General features: G+C 36.3%; 1 protein-coding gene across 1 annotated transcript; it reads left to right on the top strand.

The window, feature by feature from the left end:
* The first annotated feature begins 83 nt into the window (after positions 1-83).
* LOC107807025 (general transcription and DNA repair factor IIH subunit TFB4) lies at positions 84-12,306 on the top strand. Its single transcript, XM_016631304.2, has 11 exons — positions 84-250; positions 355-452; positions 557-800; positions 949-995; positions 1,493-1,530; positions 1,603-1,648; positions 1,819-1,872; positions 1,973-2,041; positions 6,992-7,068; positions 10,191-10,286; positions 11,818-12,306. Exons 1-11 carry the CDS (start codon positions 220-222, stop codon positions 11,891-11,893), a joined length of 876 nt encoding a protein of 291 aa, XP_016486790.1. The 5' UTR covers positions 84-219; the 3' UTR covers positions 11,894-12,306.
* The last annotated feature ends 4,562 nt before the right edge of the window (positions 12,307-16,868 follow it).

The following is a 16,868-nucleotide window of genomic DNA, read 5'->3' as shown; positions in this document are numbered from 1 at the left end:
AGCTGCTTCAGCTTAGTTAATGAGATTAAAAAATTACCCCTCTCTCCAAATCTCTCTCTTTTTCTGGTTTTCACTTTACTTTACCACGGGAGGGCCAAAAGACAGTACGTTGCAGCAAAGGTACTCCACTGGAAGTCACAATCTCTCTACCCCGAACTCCCACTCAGGCTTTTCCTCTATTTCCCATTTTCAGTATACCAGTAAGTTCCGCCGGAGGCCATGACTCCGGTTTCATCAAAGCTTTACACAGGTCTCTCTCTCCCTCTCTAAGTAGCTGAAGTTATGCAATAAGTATATGCTAATGGACTAAAAGAAAACTACACATAAATTAATCTTCTTCTTGAATAATTTCAGATGATGTAAGCCTATTGATGGTTTTGATCGATACAAATCCGTACCTTTGGAGCTCCATGAAGAATACTGCCTTCACATTCTCTAAATTCCTATCTCATGTAAACCCCCCAAAACCCAAGATTTGTTTTTTCTAAATAAATACTCCTTGTAGTTTTTATCTATTGAATTTTGATGCTGGAATTTTTTGGGGGAAAAAATGCAGGTACTTGCTTTCTTGAATTCAATACTTTTACTGAATCAGATGAACCAAGTGGTTGTGATTGCAACTGGGTACAATTCATGTGACTATGTGTTTGATTCGTCTAGTTCCTCAATGCAAAGGGCTGAATGCTTGTTGGAGAAACTGGAGGAGTTTGTGGATAAAGATGAAACCTTGAGTCAAGAAGACTCTGTTGATGGAGTTGGATTTTCACTTCTTTCTGGTTCCCTTTCCATGGCTCTCTGCTGTATCCTCAATCACTTCATGTTGGTTTGGCTTTTTTTTATCCTCGTTGAATTGCAAGTTTAGTGCTTTTTTATCTTTTATGGTGCATAGCTATGAATTCATGTTTGTTTAGAGGAAGTGTGCTTCTCTTAACCTGCGTGAATGGTTAGATATTCAACGGGTATTTCGTACAGGGCCTCTTCATCCACAGCCTCGGGTAAGTTCCCCAATTCAAACTGAAATGGGTTCTTGGGTATTTAAATTGGTAGAATTTGATATGAAAATTTCTACTAGTATTCTGTGGATTTTGTTGACCATTTCCACTTGTAGATTTTAATATTCCTATAGTTATGTTGCGCGGACTCTCCAAAATATTGCCGCACCCGCGTTGGATTCTCCAAAATTATACTGCTTTTGGAGAATCCGACGTGCACCCTGCGACATTTTCGGAGAGTCTGATCAACATAGATATTAATTGCGTTTTCCTCTGTTCCATTTCATGGGCAATTTTATTTACGTAATATTTCCAGATATTGCTACAAAATTGATACTGCCTGTACTACTAGTTTAATTTAACCTTTTAGTGTCTTTTAGAAGTAAGGTTATTGTTGGGAAAATGCGCGTCTTTTCTTGTATTGTGCTTCAAAATTTAATTCCTTTTCTGTTATGTTGGATATCAAAGTCGCTAAAAGATTGTGCTTGAAATGATGGCAGATATTGTGTCTGCATGGATCCCCAGATGGGCCCGGACAGTATGTTTGATCTGAGCAGCCTACAATCTTTTCATCATTAGGTTCTCCGCTGAAACTTTTTTTTTTGGGCAGATATGTTGCAGTCATGAATGCAATTTTCTCAGCTCAACGTTCAATGGTATGTAGAGGTTTAGTAATTCTTTTCTTCAATTTTGTAGCCGTTTCATTTCATTCTAGATTAATTCGAAAATAACAACACTATCTTCATAAAGGTAATCTCTATAAACTAGGGAATGGGACTCAGATTGTTATATTGGTGTTCTACTCTAGAAATGCATTTTATTGCAGGTACCGATTGATTCATGTGTAATAGGATCCCAGCATTCTGCTTTTCTTCAGCAGGTATCATTTCTCTACCTGCAATTTTTGGCCCTAAATCTATTCTTTCCCAGTAGTGGTTCCTTTTTGGCTCACTGATGTAGTGGTGCATATCTGTGGACAGGCCTCTTATATCACTGGCGGTGTATATTTGAAACCCCAAGTATCAGATGGACTGTTTCAATATCTATCGGTAAGTGTTGTTGAATTTATTAAGACTCAGTTATCTCTAGCTTGTCCAGTTTAACTCTCCAGTGGCTTCCTTTAAGCATGAATCTGATATGATTTGGAAGCATGTTGAACTGATTTGATTTGTTTATTATATGTAATGCTTTTACCAAGGAGCTTATGCTATAAAGACCTGCCAAGGGTTTTTTCCATTGCATATCTGTTTTCTATCTTTCATATGTAGCCTTCTCTGTTGTAGTTGGATATACAGTGACCAACTAAGTGGTGGGGATTTAATAATCATGTCATTGAAAAGATATGACGGAATAAATCCCAATGTTCAATTACTTTGGGGGATTTTGGGTGTGTGTGTGGGTGGGTGGGGGGGAGACATGTATAGGGAACTCTTTTCCAAACTTCATCTGCGCTACCCTAAGTTGCTCGGACTCGGATGCGGATCTAGAGGTTGGATCCTTCATGATCTGAATTTCAAGATATGGGGGTACGGATCCATGTACGTTTACATGTGCTGGGATTCAGCGAAAAATAATTCAAAATATCTAAAAGTAGAGTTATATAAATATGCCTAAATTATGAGAGTTGTCAATACTATAAGAAGTAACTTCTGCACAATAATCTTTCATATACAATTAAGTGTCGATTTTTTAAGTTTTAGATTGGAACTCTAATTCTTATAGAAATAGAGCTCTTGAAGATTTAGCAAACATGTCAAACTTTCACTACATAATTTGCTTATAGTGGAGAACAAATGGTACAATATTTTTTAACAGATAAACTCCAATATAAAGTCTCATTTAAGGACTCTATTACTCCTGCACTTTCCCCAATTCCTCTTGTCAAATGCTCGTCTTCCCCAAGTCCCTCTTTAAAGCTCTCTGCTTCTGTCCTTCAAAAAAGAAAAAAGAAGAAACAAGAACCGCAGGATCCATTCAAGGTTTCACCAACAATGGCATAATACCCGTTTCAAATTTATCCTAGCTTTTATTTTGATTTCAGTAATCAATATGTATCTTGTCTCAAATTTCTCCATAACTTTTGGTCAAAGTATCCAAAATGACCATATCCGTTACGGATCCCACGCCCACACTCACACACACGTCGTGTCGACTTGGGTGCGGAAAGGGTTTTGAAGAGTCCGTCCAACATAGCTCATTTCCCCACATTACGAAATCAGTTTAGGTAATTACATACAAAATCTTAATAATAAGTCAAAATTTGACACATTTAAGTTGACTCCTCATACTAAAGATGAAAACTTTGCCAATTGCTCAATCTTACCAAGTGCTCCAACTCGGGTGCGGGTGTCCAATGTGGTGCGGGTCTAGAGATTGGATTCTTCATGATCTGAATTTCAAAATTTGGGGGTACATATCCATGTACGTATATGAGTACTGGGATTCGGCGAAAAATGATTCAAATATCTAAAAGTAGAGTTATATAAATATGCCTAAATTATGAGAGTTATCAATACTATAAGAAATAACTTCTGCACAATTATCTTTCATTTACATTTAAGTATGGATTTTTAAAGTCTTGGATTGGAACTCTAATTCCTATAGAAATAGGACTCTAATTCAAGCTTTCATTACATTGATTTGCTTATAGTGGAGAACAAATGGTACAATTTTTTTTTAACATATCTAGAGAACAATATTTTTTAACATATTTGTTCTCATTTAAGAACTCTGTTACTCGTGCACTTTCCTCAATTCCCCTTGTCAAATGCTCGTCTTCCTCAAGTCCCTCTTTGAAGCTCTCGGCTTCTCTCCTTCAAAAAAGAAAAAAAGAAGAAACAAGAACTGCAGGATCCATTCAAGGCCTTTCCCAACAGCGGCATACCCGCTTCATGTCGACTCGGATACGGTAAGGGTTTTGAAGGGTCCGCGCAATATGTGAGCTACCAGTTCAATCACTTTTTCATAGTGCTCTATAGTGAAATGTATGTTGCCCGGACCTTTCAAAATCCCTACCGCACCTGTGTAGATCCAACACGATTTGGGTGTCGGTATGGGATCCACACTGTATTTGGTCAGCTTACCTTGGGTTCTTTGACTACATCTATGACCAAGAAGTATATATTGATTGGTATTTGGTTTGATTTTGGGTTTATGTCATATATATATATTACTAGGTATTTATGAAGAATTAAAATTTAACCCGAAGAAGGGAGCTAGTTAAATCAATGATTTCAGGCTTATAAGCCTGCTAGGCAGCATATACAAGTCTCAAAGGTGCTCACCGAAAGGATGAAGCTGGTCATTGAAAAAAATGTGATTGGTAACGAAAATGCCTTCATCGAGTGGAAGCAGATAGTGGATGCAGTGCTGGTCGCAAGTGAATGCATTGACCATTATCAGAAAGAAAAGAAGAGGGGTGATTTGCAACCTGCATATGGGAAAAGCCTTCAACAATGTAAACTGGGATTTTCTACCGCGGTTTGAAGCTAAATGGATAAACTGGATTAGATTCTGTATCACCACTGTTAGAATATCTATCATTATCAATGGCGCACCTGAAGGTTTTTTCCCCCCACAAAAAGGATTGAGGCAAGTGATCCACTTTCTCCACTTCTTTTTATACTTGCCATGAAAGCATTAAGCTTAATTCTAAGAGTCCGTTTGGATTGGCTTATTTTAATTGCTTTTAAGCCATTTTTTAACGTTTGGATAAAGGAAAAAAAGGTGCTTTTAAGCACTTGTATTTAACCTAAAATGACAAAAACAAGCCAAAAGCCAAAAGCTAGAATTCCTAACTTATGGCGTATGCTTAAAAGTCACTTAAAATAAGCCCATCCAAACGGGCTCTAAAAAAGGCCATAGAGATGAAATGGATGGAAGGTTTCATTATTGAAGACAGAAATAGACGCAAAGTGGAGGTGTCACATATCCTCTATTCCGATGATACGTTGGTGCTATGTAAGGCAGACGAAAGGCAACTCCTGTACCTAAAGACAATTCTCCTGGCCTTCGAGGCCATATCTGGACTACATGTGAGCTGGGGAAAGAGCATCATTTTCTCTGTTAATGCTGATCATGCCATTCTGAAACTTGCAGCCATCTTACGTTGCAAAGTTGAAAACTCTCCTGCTATTTATCTTGGTATGCCATTGGGTGCTAGATTCAAAGATGCCAATGTTTGGCAAGGTGTGATAGAGCAGTGCGAAAGGAAGCTTGCTCCTTGCAAGAAACAGTATATTTCTTTTGGTTGCAGGTTACCTTTAATTAACAGCGAGCTTGATGGGACCCCAACTCATGTTATGTCCTTATTTCGCATGCCCACAAGTGTGGTGAAACAATTAGACAGAATGAGGTGGGATGGAAATCAGGAATAAAAGAAAATCCCTTTGTTGAAATGGGAAACTATTACTGATAGAAAATTTGGAGACTTGGGAGTCAAGAACCTAAAGCTACGAAACAGAAGTTTGCTATTTAAATGGCACTGGAGGTTTAATGACAGCAGTAATGGCTTACAGAAAAATGTTAGTAGTGCTAAGTATGGCAAAAAGGAGGAGTGGTGAACTAACAATGTAAAAGGTGCTGATGGAGCGTGTCTGGAAACATACCAGAAGCCTTCGGGATGACTTTTATGACAGCGTCAAATTATAAGTTGGTAATGGTATGAAAGTGAAGGATGTGGATAGACAAATGGATAAACGATACCCCTTTTAATGGAGATATTCCCAGATCTTTATTCAATCAGCACAAAAAGAACTGTACTGTGGTAGATTGCTACGCCAATGGGGGATGGAACTTACTTTTGAGGAGGAACTTATATGATTGGGAAATTAAACATGCTAATGCATTAATCCAGAAGCTGGAACTGGTCTCCTTTAATGATCCGTCAGAGGACACTCTATGGTGGAAGTATCAGAAGGATGGTAAATTCACAGTGATGGCTCGTTACAAAAATTTCTGAAAGAATATAAGAGGAACCAATGAATGTTGGCCATTTAGATCCATATTGCCCCCCCAAGGATATGCATGTTTGTTTGGATTGCTGCTCATGAAGCCTGCCTAACCCACGATTATATACAGAAGAGGGGAAACAGTTTGTGCAACAGATGCTATATATTCGAAGGAGCTAGTGAATCAGTGAATCACCTACTGCTTCATTGCTCAATTACCAGACAGATATAGGAAATATTCTTTGCCAGATATAGGATGCATTAAGCTTGCTTTAAGTAGCTGGTATGGACAGATCTCTCGTGCTGACAGCACACATTACTGGAAGCTATTCCCATTTGCATTGTCGGAATGTTTGGCTAGAAGGAATAACAGAGGCTTTAACAATGGGAAGGAAAGCATATCACTTGTAAAATCTAGGTGCTTGAAATGTCTTTACTTGTGGAGTAGGAAGAATATTGTAACTCACATTGACTCACTGTTAGAGATGTTGCACTCCTTCAGTCTATAGAAGGAAGCTCTCTCCTTCTATTCTGATGTACTGTTTTATGTACCTTATTGGTACTTTTTAATCCATAGCCCTGAATCTAAAATTTTTGTGATGAAGAATCCATCCTCTAGATTGATACCCGTATCAGCTACACGCACCCGAGTCTGAACAACATAGGTGAAATGTTCATGCTATGTCTTTTTAAGTGCGTAGGAGATGATAAAATCATGAATGAAGATGTAATTGTTGTATAATCTTATGTTCAAAATTTCGTTCACTTAGCATGAAATGCAATGGTTCATTGCTATTTGCTACAACCACTTTCATGACTAGAGTACAGTTTCTGCACCAGAAATTCTTTTCATTTCACTGCTTACCCAAAAAAAATCTTTTTAAATTCACTGCACCAAAGGCTGGATATAAGTTTCCTGAATAAATGATACTTCAAGTTGGCATCATATTGCGCTCTGATCTGATGTGTCTTATTTATAGACTGTCTTGTCTTCGGAAATGTTTTCTAATTTATCATTTGAAAATACTGATGGGCCTTTTCAAAATGCAGACGGTTTTTGCGACAGATTTGCATTCTCGTGCCTTTTTGCAACTTCCCAGGCCTGTGGGAGTTGACTTTCGTGCATCGTAAGTGCTTCAGCATGTCTTTTAGTTAATAATAAATTATTTCTCTCATGATGAGCTGATGTGCAAAGCAAGCACACACTTAGACTATGATGTACTATCTTTGTTTTTGCCTATCATTGTCATTGCCTGTAGTGGCCGATGATTTCATTTTAACACATTATTTATAATTGTCATGAGTGCTTTTCTTTTGACTTCTGTCTGATAGAACCTTACTCATCTGAAAGTAAGAAACATGAACAGTTAACATTTAAACCAGTACATACTAAGTAGTGGAAATCAGAATTTCAACTTTTGCAGTTTTAACCAGAACTTGAATGCATATCATTGAGAGTGTGTCACAAAACAGCATATACCTCTTTCTTTTGAAAGGTTTGGAAACCTTAATTTACTAGTATTAGAAAGGGAAAATTGGTTCAAGTAGAATTGAGTGAACATAACAACTAGGAAGGTGTTTAGATAAGCTTATAAGTTGATCAAATCGGTTTGTGTGATCAAATCGGTTTATCGACACGGTTAGTAGCATCAAAAGTGTGCGTATAAGCTAAGTTGCTCGGACTCTTCACTTTCAGTGCCGCACCCATGTCGACATGACGTCGGTGTGGGTGTGGGATCCCTACCGAATCTGGTCAACCGTTTTTGAGTACTTTGACCAAAATCGACGCAAATGTTAACAGAACTAAAATTTCCACAAAAATTCATTAATTGGGTGATGGAATGTATTACTACTGTAAATTACTCCATCATGATAAATGGTGAGCCTACCCCACCTATTGATGCTGCTAGAGGGCTTCGTCAAGGAGACCCAATGTCACCATTTCTGTTTGCTGTGGTTATGGAGTATCTAAGCAGGAACCTTAATGCACTGAAAGAGGAGAAGTACTTCAAATTTCACCCAAATTATTCCAAACTTAGCATCACTCATCTGTGCTTTGCAGATGACCTCTTAATGTTTGCTAAGGGTGAAACAATTTCAGTGAAGCTGTTACAGGAAAAGTTCAAGGTATTCACAAAAGCTTCAGGGCTTATAGCTAGTCAATCCAAGAGTACAATATACTATGGAGGAGTTTCAGAGGTGAACAAGCAGGAAATTCAACAAGTTCTTGGCTACAGGGAAGGAGAACTGCCATTCAAGTATTTAGGGATTCCATTAGCCACTAGAAAACTAAAACTGGTGGAATGACAACCCCTAATCAACAAGATCACAGCAAGAATATCCTCATGGACTACAAAGAAATTATCATACGCAGGGAGAGTACAGTTGGTGAAATCAGTATTGTTTGGCATTCAGTCATATTGGGCACAATTATTCATTATTCCTGCTAAGGTGATGAAAGCAATTGAAGGATATTGTAGAAGTTATATCTGGTCAGGAACCAATGAAATTACCAAGAAATCATTGGTAGCGTGGAGCAGGATGTGTTTACCTATAGCAGCAGGAGAGTTGAATCTCACTAACCTCAAGTTGTGGAACAAAGCTGCCATAATTAGAACTTGCTGGGACTTGAAGAACAAAAAAGATACTCTATGGATTAAGTGGATTCATGAATACTACATAAAAGCTCAAACATTGGAGAGTATGACTATTCCTCTACAAGCTAGTTGGATGGTCAAGAAGATACTCAAGGCAAGAGAGAATCTAGGATATGTGCAGCCAGAAGCTATGAAGAATAAAAGCATGATCAGGAATGTCTATCTGAAAATGGTTGGGGAGCTGCCTAAAGTAACATGGAAAAACATCATGTGTAACAATGAAGCAAGACCAAAGGCAATGTTTATCACTTGGTTGCAGCAGCAGAACAGATTACTAACAGCTACAAGATTAGAAAAATGGGGAATTCAAGTTGATAGTCGATGTGTCATGTGCAAAACAGTAGCAGAAACAAGAGATCATTTATTTGCTGAATGCCCAATAGGAAGATATATATGGCAGAAGCTTATGCAATGGATACAGATCACCTGGAGAAATTTGAATACATGGAGCCAGATGCAGCACTGGATAGAACAGAACACCAAAGGGAAGACTGCCAAATCAAGAATAGTAAAGATGATATACACAGAATATGTGTATGCAATCTGGACGGAAAGAAACAAAAGGATTTTTGAGCAAAAGGAGACTACAGAGGACACAATGGCTAGAGAGATTGCTTATATTTGTCATGTTCGAGCTAGTAGTACTACTAAGAGGATGCTCCAACAATGTAAATTTCCTAGGTAGTTAGAGTTAATAGTCAGTAAGTAGGAGGATATACAGAGAGTTAAATGTTTAGAGAAAAATCAGACTGAGTATAAAGTCTGATCGATTCGTAAATACTTTTTGGTTATTAATGAAAACTTTAACCAAAAACAAAAATATATAAACACAAAAATCAAACCAAATACCCAATCAATCTATACTTCTCCATCATAGACGTAGTCAAAGTACCCAAGGTAAGTTGACCAAATCCGATATGGATCCCACACCCACACTCATGTCGTGTCGACACGGGTGCGGCAGGGATTTGAAGAGTCCACGCAACATAGGTAATAACTAGAAGTGAGAAACTGATGAATGGGAATTTTCTATCTAAGCCACTTTAGATGGTGGTGACCAGTTTCTCTTTCAATCATGTTAGTTATACAACCACCACCACCCAGTATAATCCCACAAGTGGGATATGGGGAGGGTAGTGTGTACGCAGACCTTACCCCTACCTTGCGGTAGAGAGGCTGTTTCCGATAGACCCTCGGCACCCCTCCTTCCAAGAACTCCCCACCTTGCTCTTGGGGTGACTCGAACTCACAACCTCTTGGTTGGAAGTGGAGGGTGCTCACCACTAGAGCAACCCACTCTTGTCAATCATGTTAGTTATGTTACTGAATAAAAAAGAATCCGGTGGAATCCTATTACAACAAAAAGGAAAAGGGATGTTTAATTCAGGAGACCTATCCTACTAATAGCAACTGCAAGTATTAACTGAAGTCCTGCAGTCTGACACCAAATAAATCTTTACTCCAATTTCTAGTCCATTTTGACACAAATTCCTTGAGCTCATACCCCAATGTAGTATTGGGATTACTCTTCGCCCCGTTCACACTCAATTAACTATTATTGCTCATCCGATGAAGTTTCTACTACCTTGCAGGTGCTTTTGCCACAAGAACACAATTGACATGGGCTACATATGCTCTGTTTGTTTATCCATATTCTGCAAGCATCACAAGAAATGCTCAACATGCGGGTGAGTTTCATTGTCTTTTAACTAAAGAGTCTCATTGACAAGCTCTTCATTTCTCATTATTATGCTGCATTGAAAATTGGTTTCGGTCCAGAAGGTCAACAAGACCTTATATCATGTCAAATGTTACGGGCAGTCCTGATCACCTTTTTTATCAGTTCGCAAGGTTCTTATTGCAACCTGCATCAATTGAACGCTGTGCTTTACAAAAAACAAAAACTCAACTCCATTGCTTCACAGTCAAGGAGGTCTAATAATCAGCTCTTGTAAATGCTATTAGGGAGACTTTTGCCATGATTTACGTGTACTAGCTCCATTACATCAAGATTTCTGCACCAAAAAAGCAAAAGAGAAAATACATCTTTGCTTTAATCTATGTACACTCTCATGTTTTCCTGCAAAGAATCGCTGTTTTTTCTCCCAGATTACCCATCAAATACAAGCAGGAACCTGGTGGTATTATTTACTGTTCCGTATCAACTATGTCTCAATCCCGTAATAGTTGGAGTTAGCTATATGAAATCCTCGTTTATTGGAAGGCTCTTTGCAAGGACAAGGGAGTGCACATAATGATTGTTATCTTAGTGATCTAATTTTGACATTTTTGTTTGCAACATGATATGTGCTAGTTTTCCTAGGAAGGCCAAGTTCTGAACAGCAATTATACGGCAAATAGGTGCAGTTAACAGTTCCTATTAGGAGCCACTTGTGACTGGTTGCATATTTCCTTAAAAAGTGCGAGAAAGATGAGTGCATGTCATTACTGTGTGCTGTCATGTTATTTAAAAGTTAAAACAAAGATTTCGTTGTGGTAGTCTGGAATAGAGAACTAGCTCTCACCAGCGGTGTCCCTTAAAACATTCTTTAAATTGGGCTGGTAAACTTTCTTGCCATCTGGTGTCTCAATTATGTTAACTACCTGAATTTCTTAGAGAAGAATTGGGGATGCATGAACTTCAGTCACCTAGTTACCAGTGTTGTCAAGGGCGAAAAGCTCTAAAAAGCGCTCTAGGTCTATTTGGGCTTTAAGCGCAAAGCGCACTTAAAGTGTGAGCTTTAGTTAAAAAAGGCGCAATGAAGGAAATAAATAAAAATCTATATGTATTTCAAGAACAAAGTAACAAATTCATTTATAATGTTTCCCTTAGCAGCTAGTACACTTATTTCTGATTATAGTTGTTTTTTAGTGCTGCTTGATTCAAGAGAGAACTCATGGGCAATGAGGCGCACTCCTTAGTGCCTTGCCTTACACTGAAGCGCAACTAAAGCAAGGCGAAGCGCCCTCCTTGAGCTTTTATGAGCTTCAGGGCTTAAGCGCGCCTTAAATAAGCCTTTGACAACACTGCTAGTTACTACTAATAGATTACTTGTCAGCTACATTTTAAGGATTCTTCTCCAAGAATATCTGAGACACAAATCAAAAGGCACAGATGGTCAAAGTAACTGTTCTACCACCGTACTGCTGAATACTAAATCATATAATGGATGCTTGGGTTTGGATATTCTAACTTTTGAGTCGTGCCATCAAATGCAGATCAAATTTTGGAGAGGCACGAAAGCAGGATCCCTCAGCCTCGGGTCAGAGGAGAAAGACTCCAGATGGTAGTTGAACAGATAATGCTAAAGTTATCCTTAACACCTCATAGGTTGCTGCACAACTGTGTTTCAAGAGCTTTCTTATGATAATAAGCTCTCAGACGTCGAGGCTAGGCCTTCACTGGTACTTAATGATTAGTCTAGACTATGTTTCAGCAGGAGGAAGTGGAAATTAAAGAAAGCAGTGTAGTTGGAAGGATGTTGACTTCAATTTTCAAAAAACGAAGGTTAGGAGAACAGGAGGAAAAGCCCAAGACAAACTTCTGTTTCTGACGAAATAGGAAATTTTCTTGTAACTGAACTATTTCCTTTTCTAGACTAGATGAAGGAAAACAGAGGGATGATCCTAACGAACTGGTCTAATTTTAATCTTTCTAGAAAAATGTTATTGCTGAAATGGAAAGTTGGAAGTGGAATTCCAAAACAAGTTAAGGCGTACAAATTGCAAATCATAGTACCAAACATCTTTCGAAATTTAGGTCATTAGTTTCCAATCGTCCAGGGATTCGAATTATTTATAGTATATCCGTCAATTTCCCTTTCTTATAACAAAACTTTGCTGGTGCGGATGATGAAAATTTGAGACCAATTTCCCTAGTATTTCATTTATTATTCATATATTTAGGTGAAATACATAAACGGTCATTTTAAGTTGTCCTTAACAATCAGCTGAACACCTTAATTGACCCTTTTACTATTTAGACAGCGTATCAAGTAAACATTCAAATGGAGTACACTATATGCATGAGTTATACTTGCCAATGATATGTCAAATAAACCAATTAAAGAACGACGCGTGTAATTTATAATTAAAATATTTGACATGTGTAATTAACAATTAAAAAAAAAACCTTTTCCTTATTTTCAAGTAGACCATTCCCCACGGCCCCCCTCACCCCCCCAAAAAAAAAAACTATTCCCTTCCAACTCTAACCTCCTTTCCTCTGTGATCTTCCCAAAAATAGAACCCTCAACTAGAAAATCATCACCATCTTTTCTTCTTCATCTTCTTTCAAGCTTCCCCGGATGTTGCTGCAATTCTTTTCCTTCCTTTTCTTCTTCTTCTTCTTCTCCAAAATCGGATCTCCTAGCCAAAATATGATGGACAGAGCCGTTCCACTCTAATCTAAAGAAGAATGGTTATATCAGAAGTTTTTCAGTTATCGCCTACTATCTTTTGCCCTTCATCTATTTCTTTCTTAAAAGTTCTTCTCTTAAAAACCCAAGAGTAAAGACCCATCAAACAATTATTGGATTTTGGTCTTAATGTTTGTCGTGTAGGAGCCTCAAACATCTTTACTGCCAGAGGTGATGTCTGTATTGGTGGCGTCGGCGGCAGAGGTTGTAGTGGTAGAGTTCATCATAAAGTTTAGCAAAAAATATGCTCTCTTTTGTGATTGGTTTTGGGAGAATATTCTTGTTAAAGCATCAATTTTTAGAGGGTTCAATTTACTCTATTAAATACTGTTGTAAATTTTCTCAGACATGATTCTTCTAGTTTAATGATGTGAAATTTGATTTATCCAATTAATTATTACGGTAATGCTTGTGATTGATTGTATAAGCAATTGTGACAGTTTATATCGGTAGAAATTGTGTGCTTATTTGATGTTTTCCCCATTTGCTTTAATTTGAAAGAAACTTTTTAATTGTTCTTGGTTTTCATCAATGATGAAAACTTGAAGAAGAAGAAGTCCGAAGATGAAGGTAAGTTGGGTCATTATAAAATAAGGTTAATTCAAAAAGGAAAAAAAAGAGAACTTAATTTTGAGGGTTTCACGCGCCCAAGCTTAAATAACAAGCACACATTTTCCCATGTCACCTGTGAGGGATACATGAGTCACACTTTAGCCGAGAAGAGGTGTCTGTCCGGTCATTAGCATAATTGAGGTGTCAAACAATCAATCTGATTGTCGAGGACAACTTAAAGAGGCCGTTTATATATTTCGCTAATGTTTTAGTGATTTGTTTTTACAAGAAATTTTGGAAGAATGCTTAATCCACCATCTATATTATATTAAAAGTACGAAGGCCCTTAGCGAAATATTGTTCGTCTTTTTATACCCTTTAAAAATATATTTTATATTCAACAAAATAGTAATTTAATAATATTAAGACTTTAAAAAGAACTAAAATTTTATTTATTAAATCTTTCCATATTGACTTAAATTTTCCTAATATAAATTCTTTTTCCTTACTTTAAATTACGGTAAGCAAAGTATCTACAAAAGCGTGATGAAAACTAGAACAATTAACCTCAACTATTGCAATCAGTTCTCAATCGCTGCCAGCCTCTAATTAGGTATGATTTTTGATTAAAATTGAGTTTCTCCCGTAGCTTTTGGCTTTCCTAAAATTTGAGCTTCATGTACGTATTTATTTCATGAAATTTTTTAATTGTCTTGGTATGAACTGTGCATCAGTTCATGTATCTTGAAATTTTTTGCCTTGTTTGTCCCATTGACTTCTCAAAACTATAAAGAATTCGTAATTCTAATAGAGTATCAGACTCTTGATCAGGAAGCTTCCAAACGTTTTTTTGTTACACTGCCCGAGAATTTCAGTTAACTTTTTTCGAAATTACAAATTAGATTATTATTTTAATGATAATGACTAATGAGCATGTGGTTCTCGTGATTTATGGGTGAGTAATTGATCCTTCCTGGTGTGGTATTCTTACTTTCAGACAGATGCATTACCAAAATGGCAAAGTCAAAAAAGACATTACTTTCTAACATATTGTTGCCAAGGTTAGGGATTTTTTTTGGGGGTGGGGTTAAAACATAAACTTTTATTTAATACTAAGGGGCATTACAGAGGTTACTCATATAATATGACATGAATATTGTGAAATAACTTTTATTGTGTTTCTATATTACTTATAAAGATAAAATTATAAACATATGAACAGAGGATAGACTTTTTCACGTCCTCATTACTAGAGAGGTAATATCTAAATAGGTGTGGAAATCAAACTATTATCTAATAATCTCTATTTCATTCAAAAGAAAAAATTATAAAAAAAATATACAAAAGAATTTTGTTAGAGTTAAATATCCGATAACATTTTAATATAGTATAAACTAGGGGTTAGAATCAAAACAATGATAGACGTTTTCTAAAAATTGTTAGGTTTATAGTATTAATCTTTGTAAATATTTAGTTGTAAAATATTAATCTATACTATATTAAAGCACGAAGGGCCCTTTGCGAAATGTCGTTTGCGTTTTTTACCCTTATAAAATAAATTTTATATTGAACAAAATTGTAATTTAAGTTATATTCCTAATATTTAGAAATAGTCATTTAATTATTTACCTAATATTTAGGAATTTAAAACCAATTAAATTTAGTGTCTCAAAAATTCTTCCTAATTTGAATCAATGTTTTAAAAGGCGGGGCATGAGGCGGGGCATAAGCCCCGAGACATGAGGCGTAAGTCCCACGGATCTTTAAATTTTTCTAATTTCAAGAATTTTAAAATAGTATAAAATAAAAAATAATTATAAAAATTACATTAAATTCACAAAATTATTACAAATAATCTATTTAAAATATTTATAAAGTATAATTCAACAATGAATAATACGAAAAGTATGACATATATCATATGTAAATTAGCTGCAACGTAATTGCAACTCAAACATCAAAAGTAATATATTCGATACGAAATCTTATATGTAGCTCTTAAGAAGTAATGAATCTTGAAAGAATTTCGATATTATGATTTGATATTTTTCTTAAAATACTCCTTTTATGTAATATACTTTCAATTTGAAAGAGAATTTATATAAAAACGTATTTCACAATTTCAATATGATTCTCTAGCATCATTTATTATTAAGTTTCAACAAATTAATAAAGCGACATATAATTCACCATACAATACCGTGATATTTGTAAATAGTTACTAGCTAATACTGAGCTATTAAATTAATAAATGTTGTATCTCGTAAAGGTGAAAAAAATAATATTTAGAAAAATAATTATAAAAAAGTTATGGACTATTATATAGTAAAGACATAACAAAAGTTAATAAATAAATATTTTTTAAATAAAAAATTTATTTAAAATTTACTATCATAACAGTCTTAGTGGATAATGTGCAATAAATTTTATTTTAATTATGACATATAATACTCTCAACTTAATGGTTTATGATTAAGAAAAAAGTAATTTTGAATAGTCAACGATTTATTAAGAAAATTTGAAGATTTACAAGGTTAGATACATATAATTGCATAAAATTTTATTAGACGAGCCCAGTACGTTGGGCGTTGGGCGTAACCGGGGCGTAAGCCCCGATGGCCGAGGCGTAAGTCTCGCGGAACTAAGCCCCACACATAAGCGTAGGGGCGTTTTACGAGTGCTCTGCCCCGGGACGAGCCCTGAGCGAGTCCCAATTCTACCTTTTAAAAGAGAGATTTGAATTGTGTCATATAATAGATTTGTTTTAAAAGAAATTAACACATAAAAATCAAATTATTTTGTGAAGTCGTTTACAACACCTTGTCCTCCTTTTAGTCTTAGGAGTCTTATTGTTTGTTATTAAATTTTAACTGATTAATTCCTTATATTATTTTAGATAAATTTTGGAGCACTTTCGAATTCCTTTAAGGTTTAGGACTGGGACACTTTAAAATCCTTTTAGGGTTAGGAGACTTAAAAATTTCATTAGTTCTTTACGTTTTAAAAGTCTCGCTTTTTTCCATTAGTGATAGTGATTGCTACAATATTTTTGTAAAAATTGCACGAGGCGACTAGGGTTCTTCTTCAACTTCAACTTCAAGTTCAAGTCTTCAACAGCAACATGTATGTTCTGATTTTCCTCCTCCTTCTCCTACTCCTCCTCCTCCTCCTCCTCCTCCTCCTCCTCCTCCTCCTCCTCCTCCTCCTCCTCCTCCTCCTCCTCCTCCTCCTTCTTCTTCTTCTTCTTCTTCTTCTTAGGTGTTGTGCATGTATGCCTCCACAAATTTCCACTTTTACCGA

This window comes from Nicotiana tabacum, chromosome 8 (assembly GCF_000715075.1).
Source record: "Nicotiana tabacum cultivar K326 chromosome 8, ASM71507v2, whole genome shotgun sequence".
In the NCBI taxonomy this organism is placed as follows: Eukaryota; Viridiplantae; Streptophyta; class Magnoliopsida; order Solanales; family Solanaceae; genus Nicotiana; species Nicotiana tabacum.
Note: the sequence above shows the minus strand (reverse complement) of the source record. Positions and strands in the feature narration are given on the sequence as shown.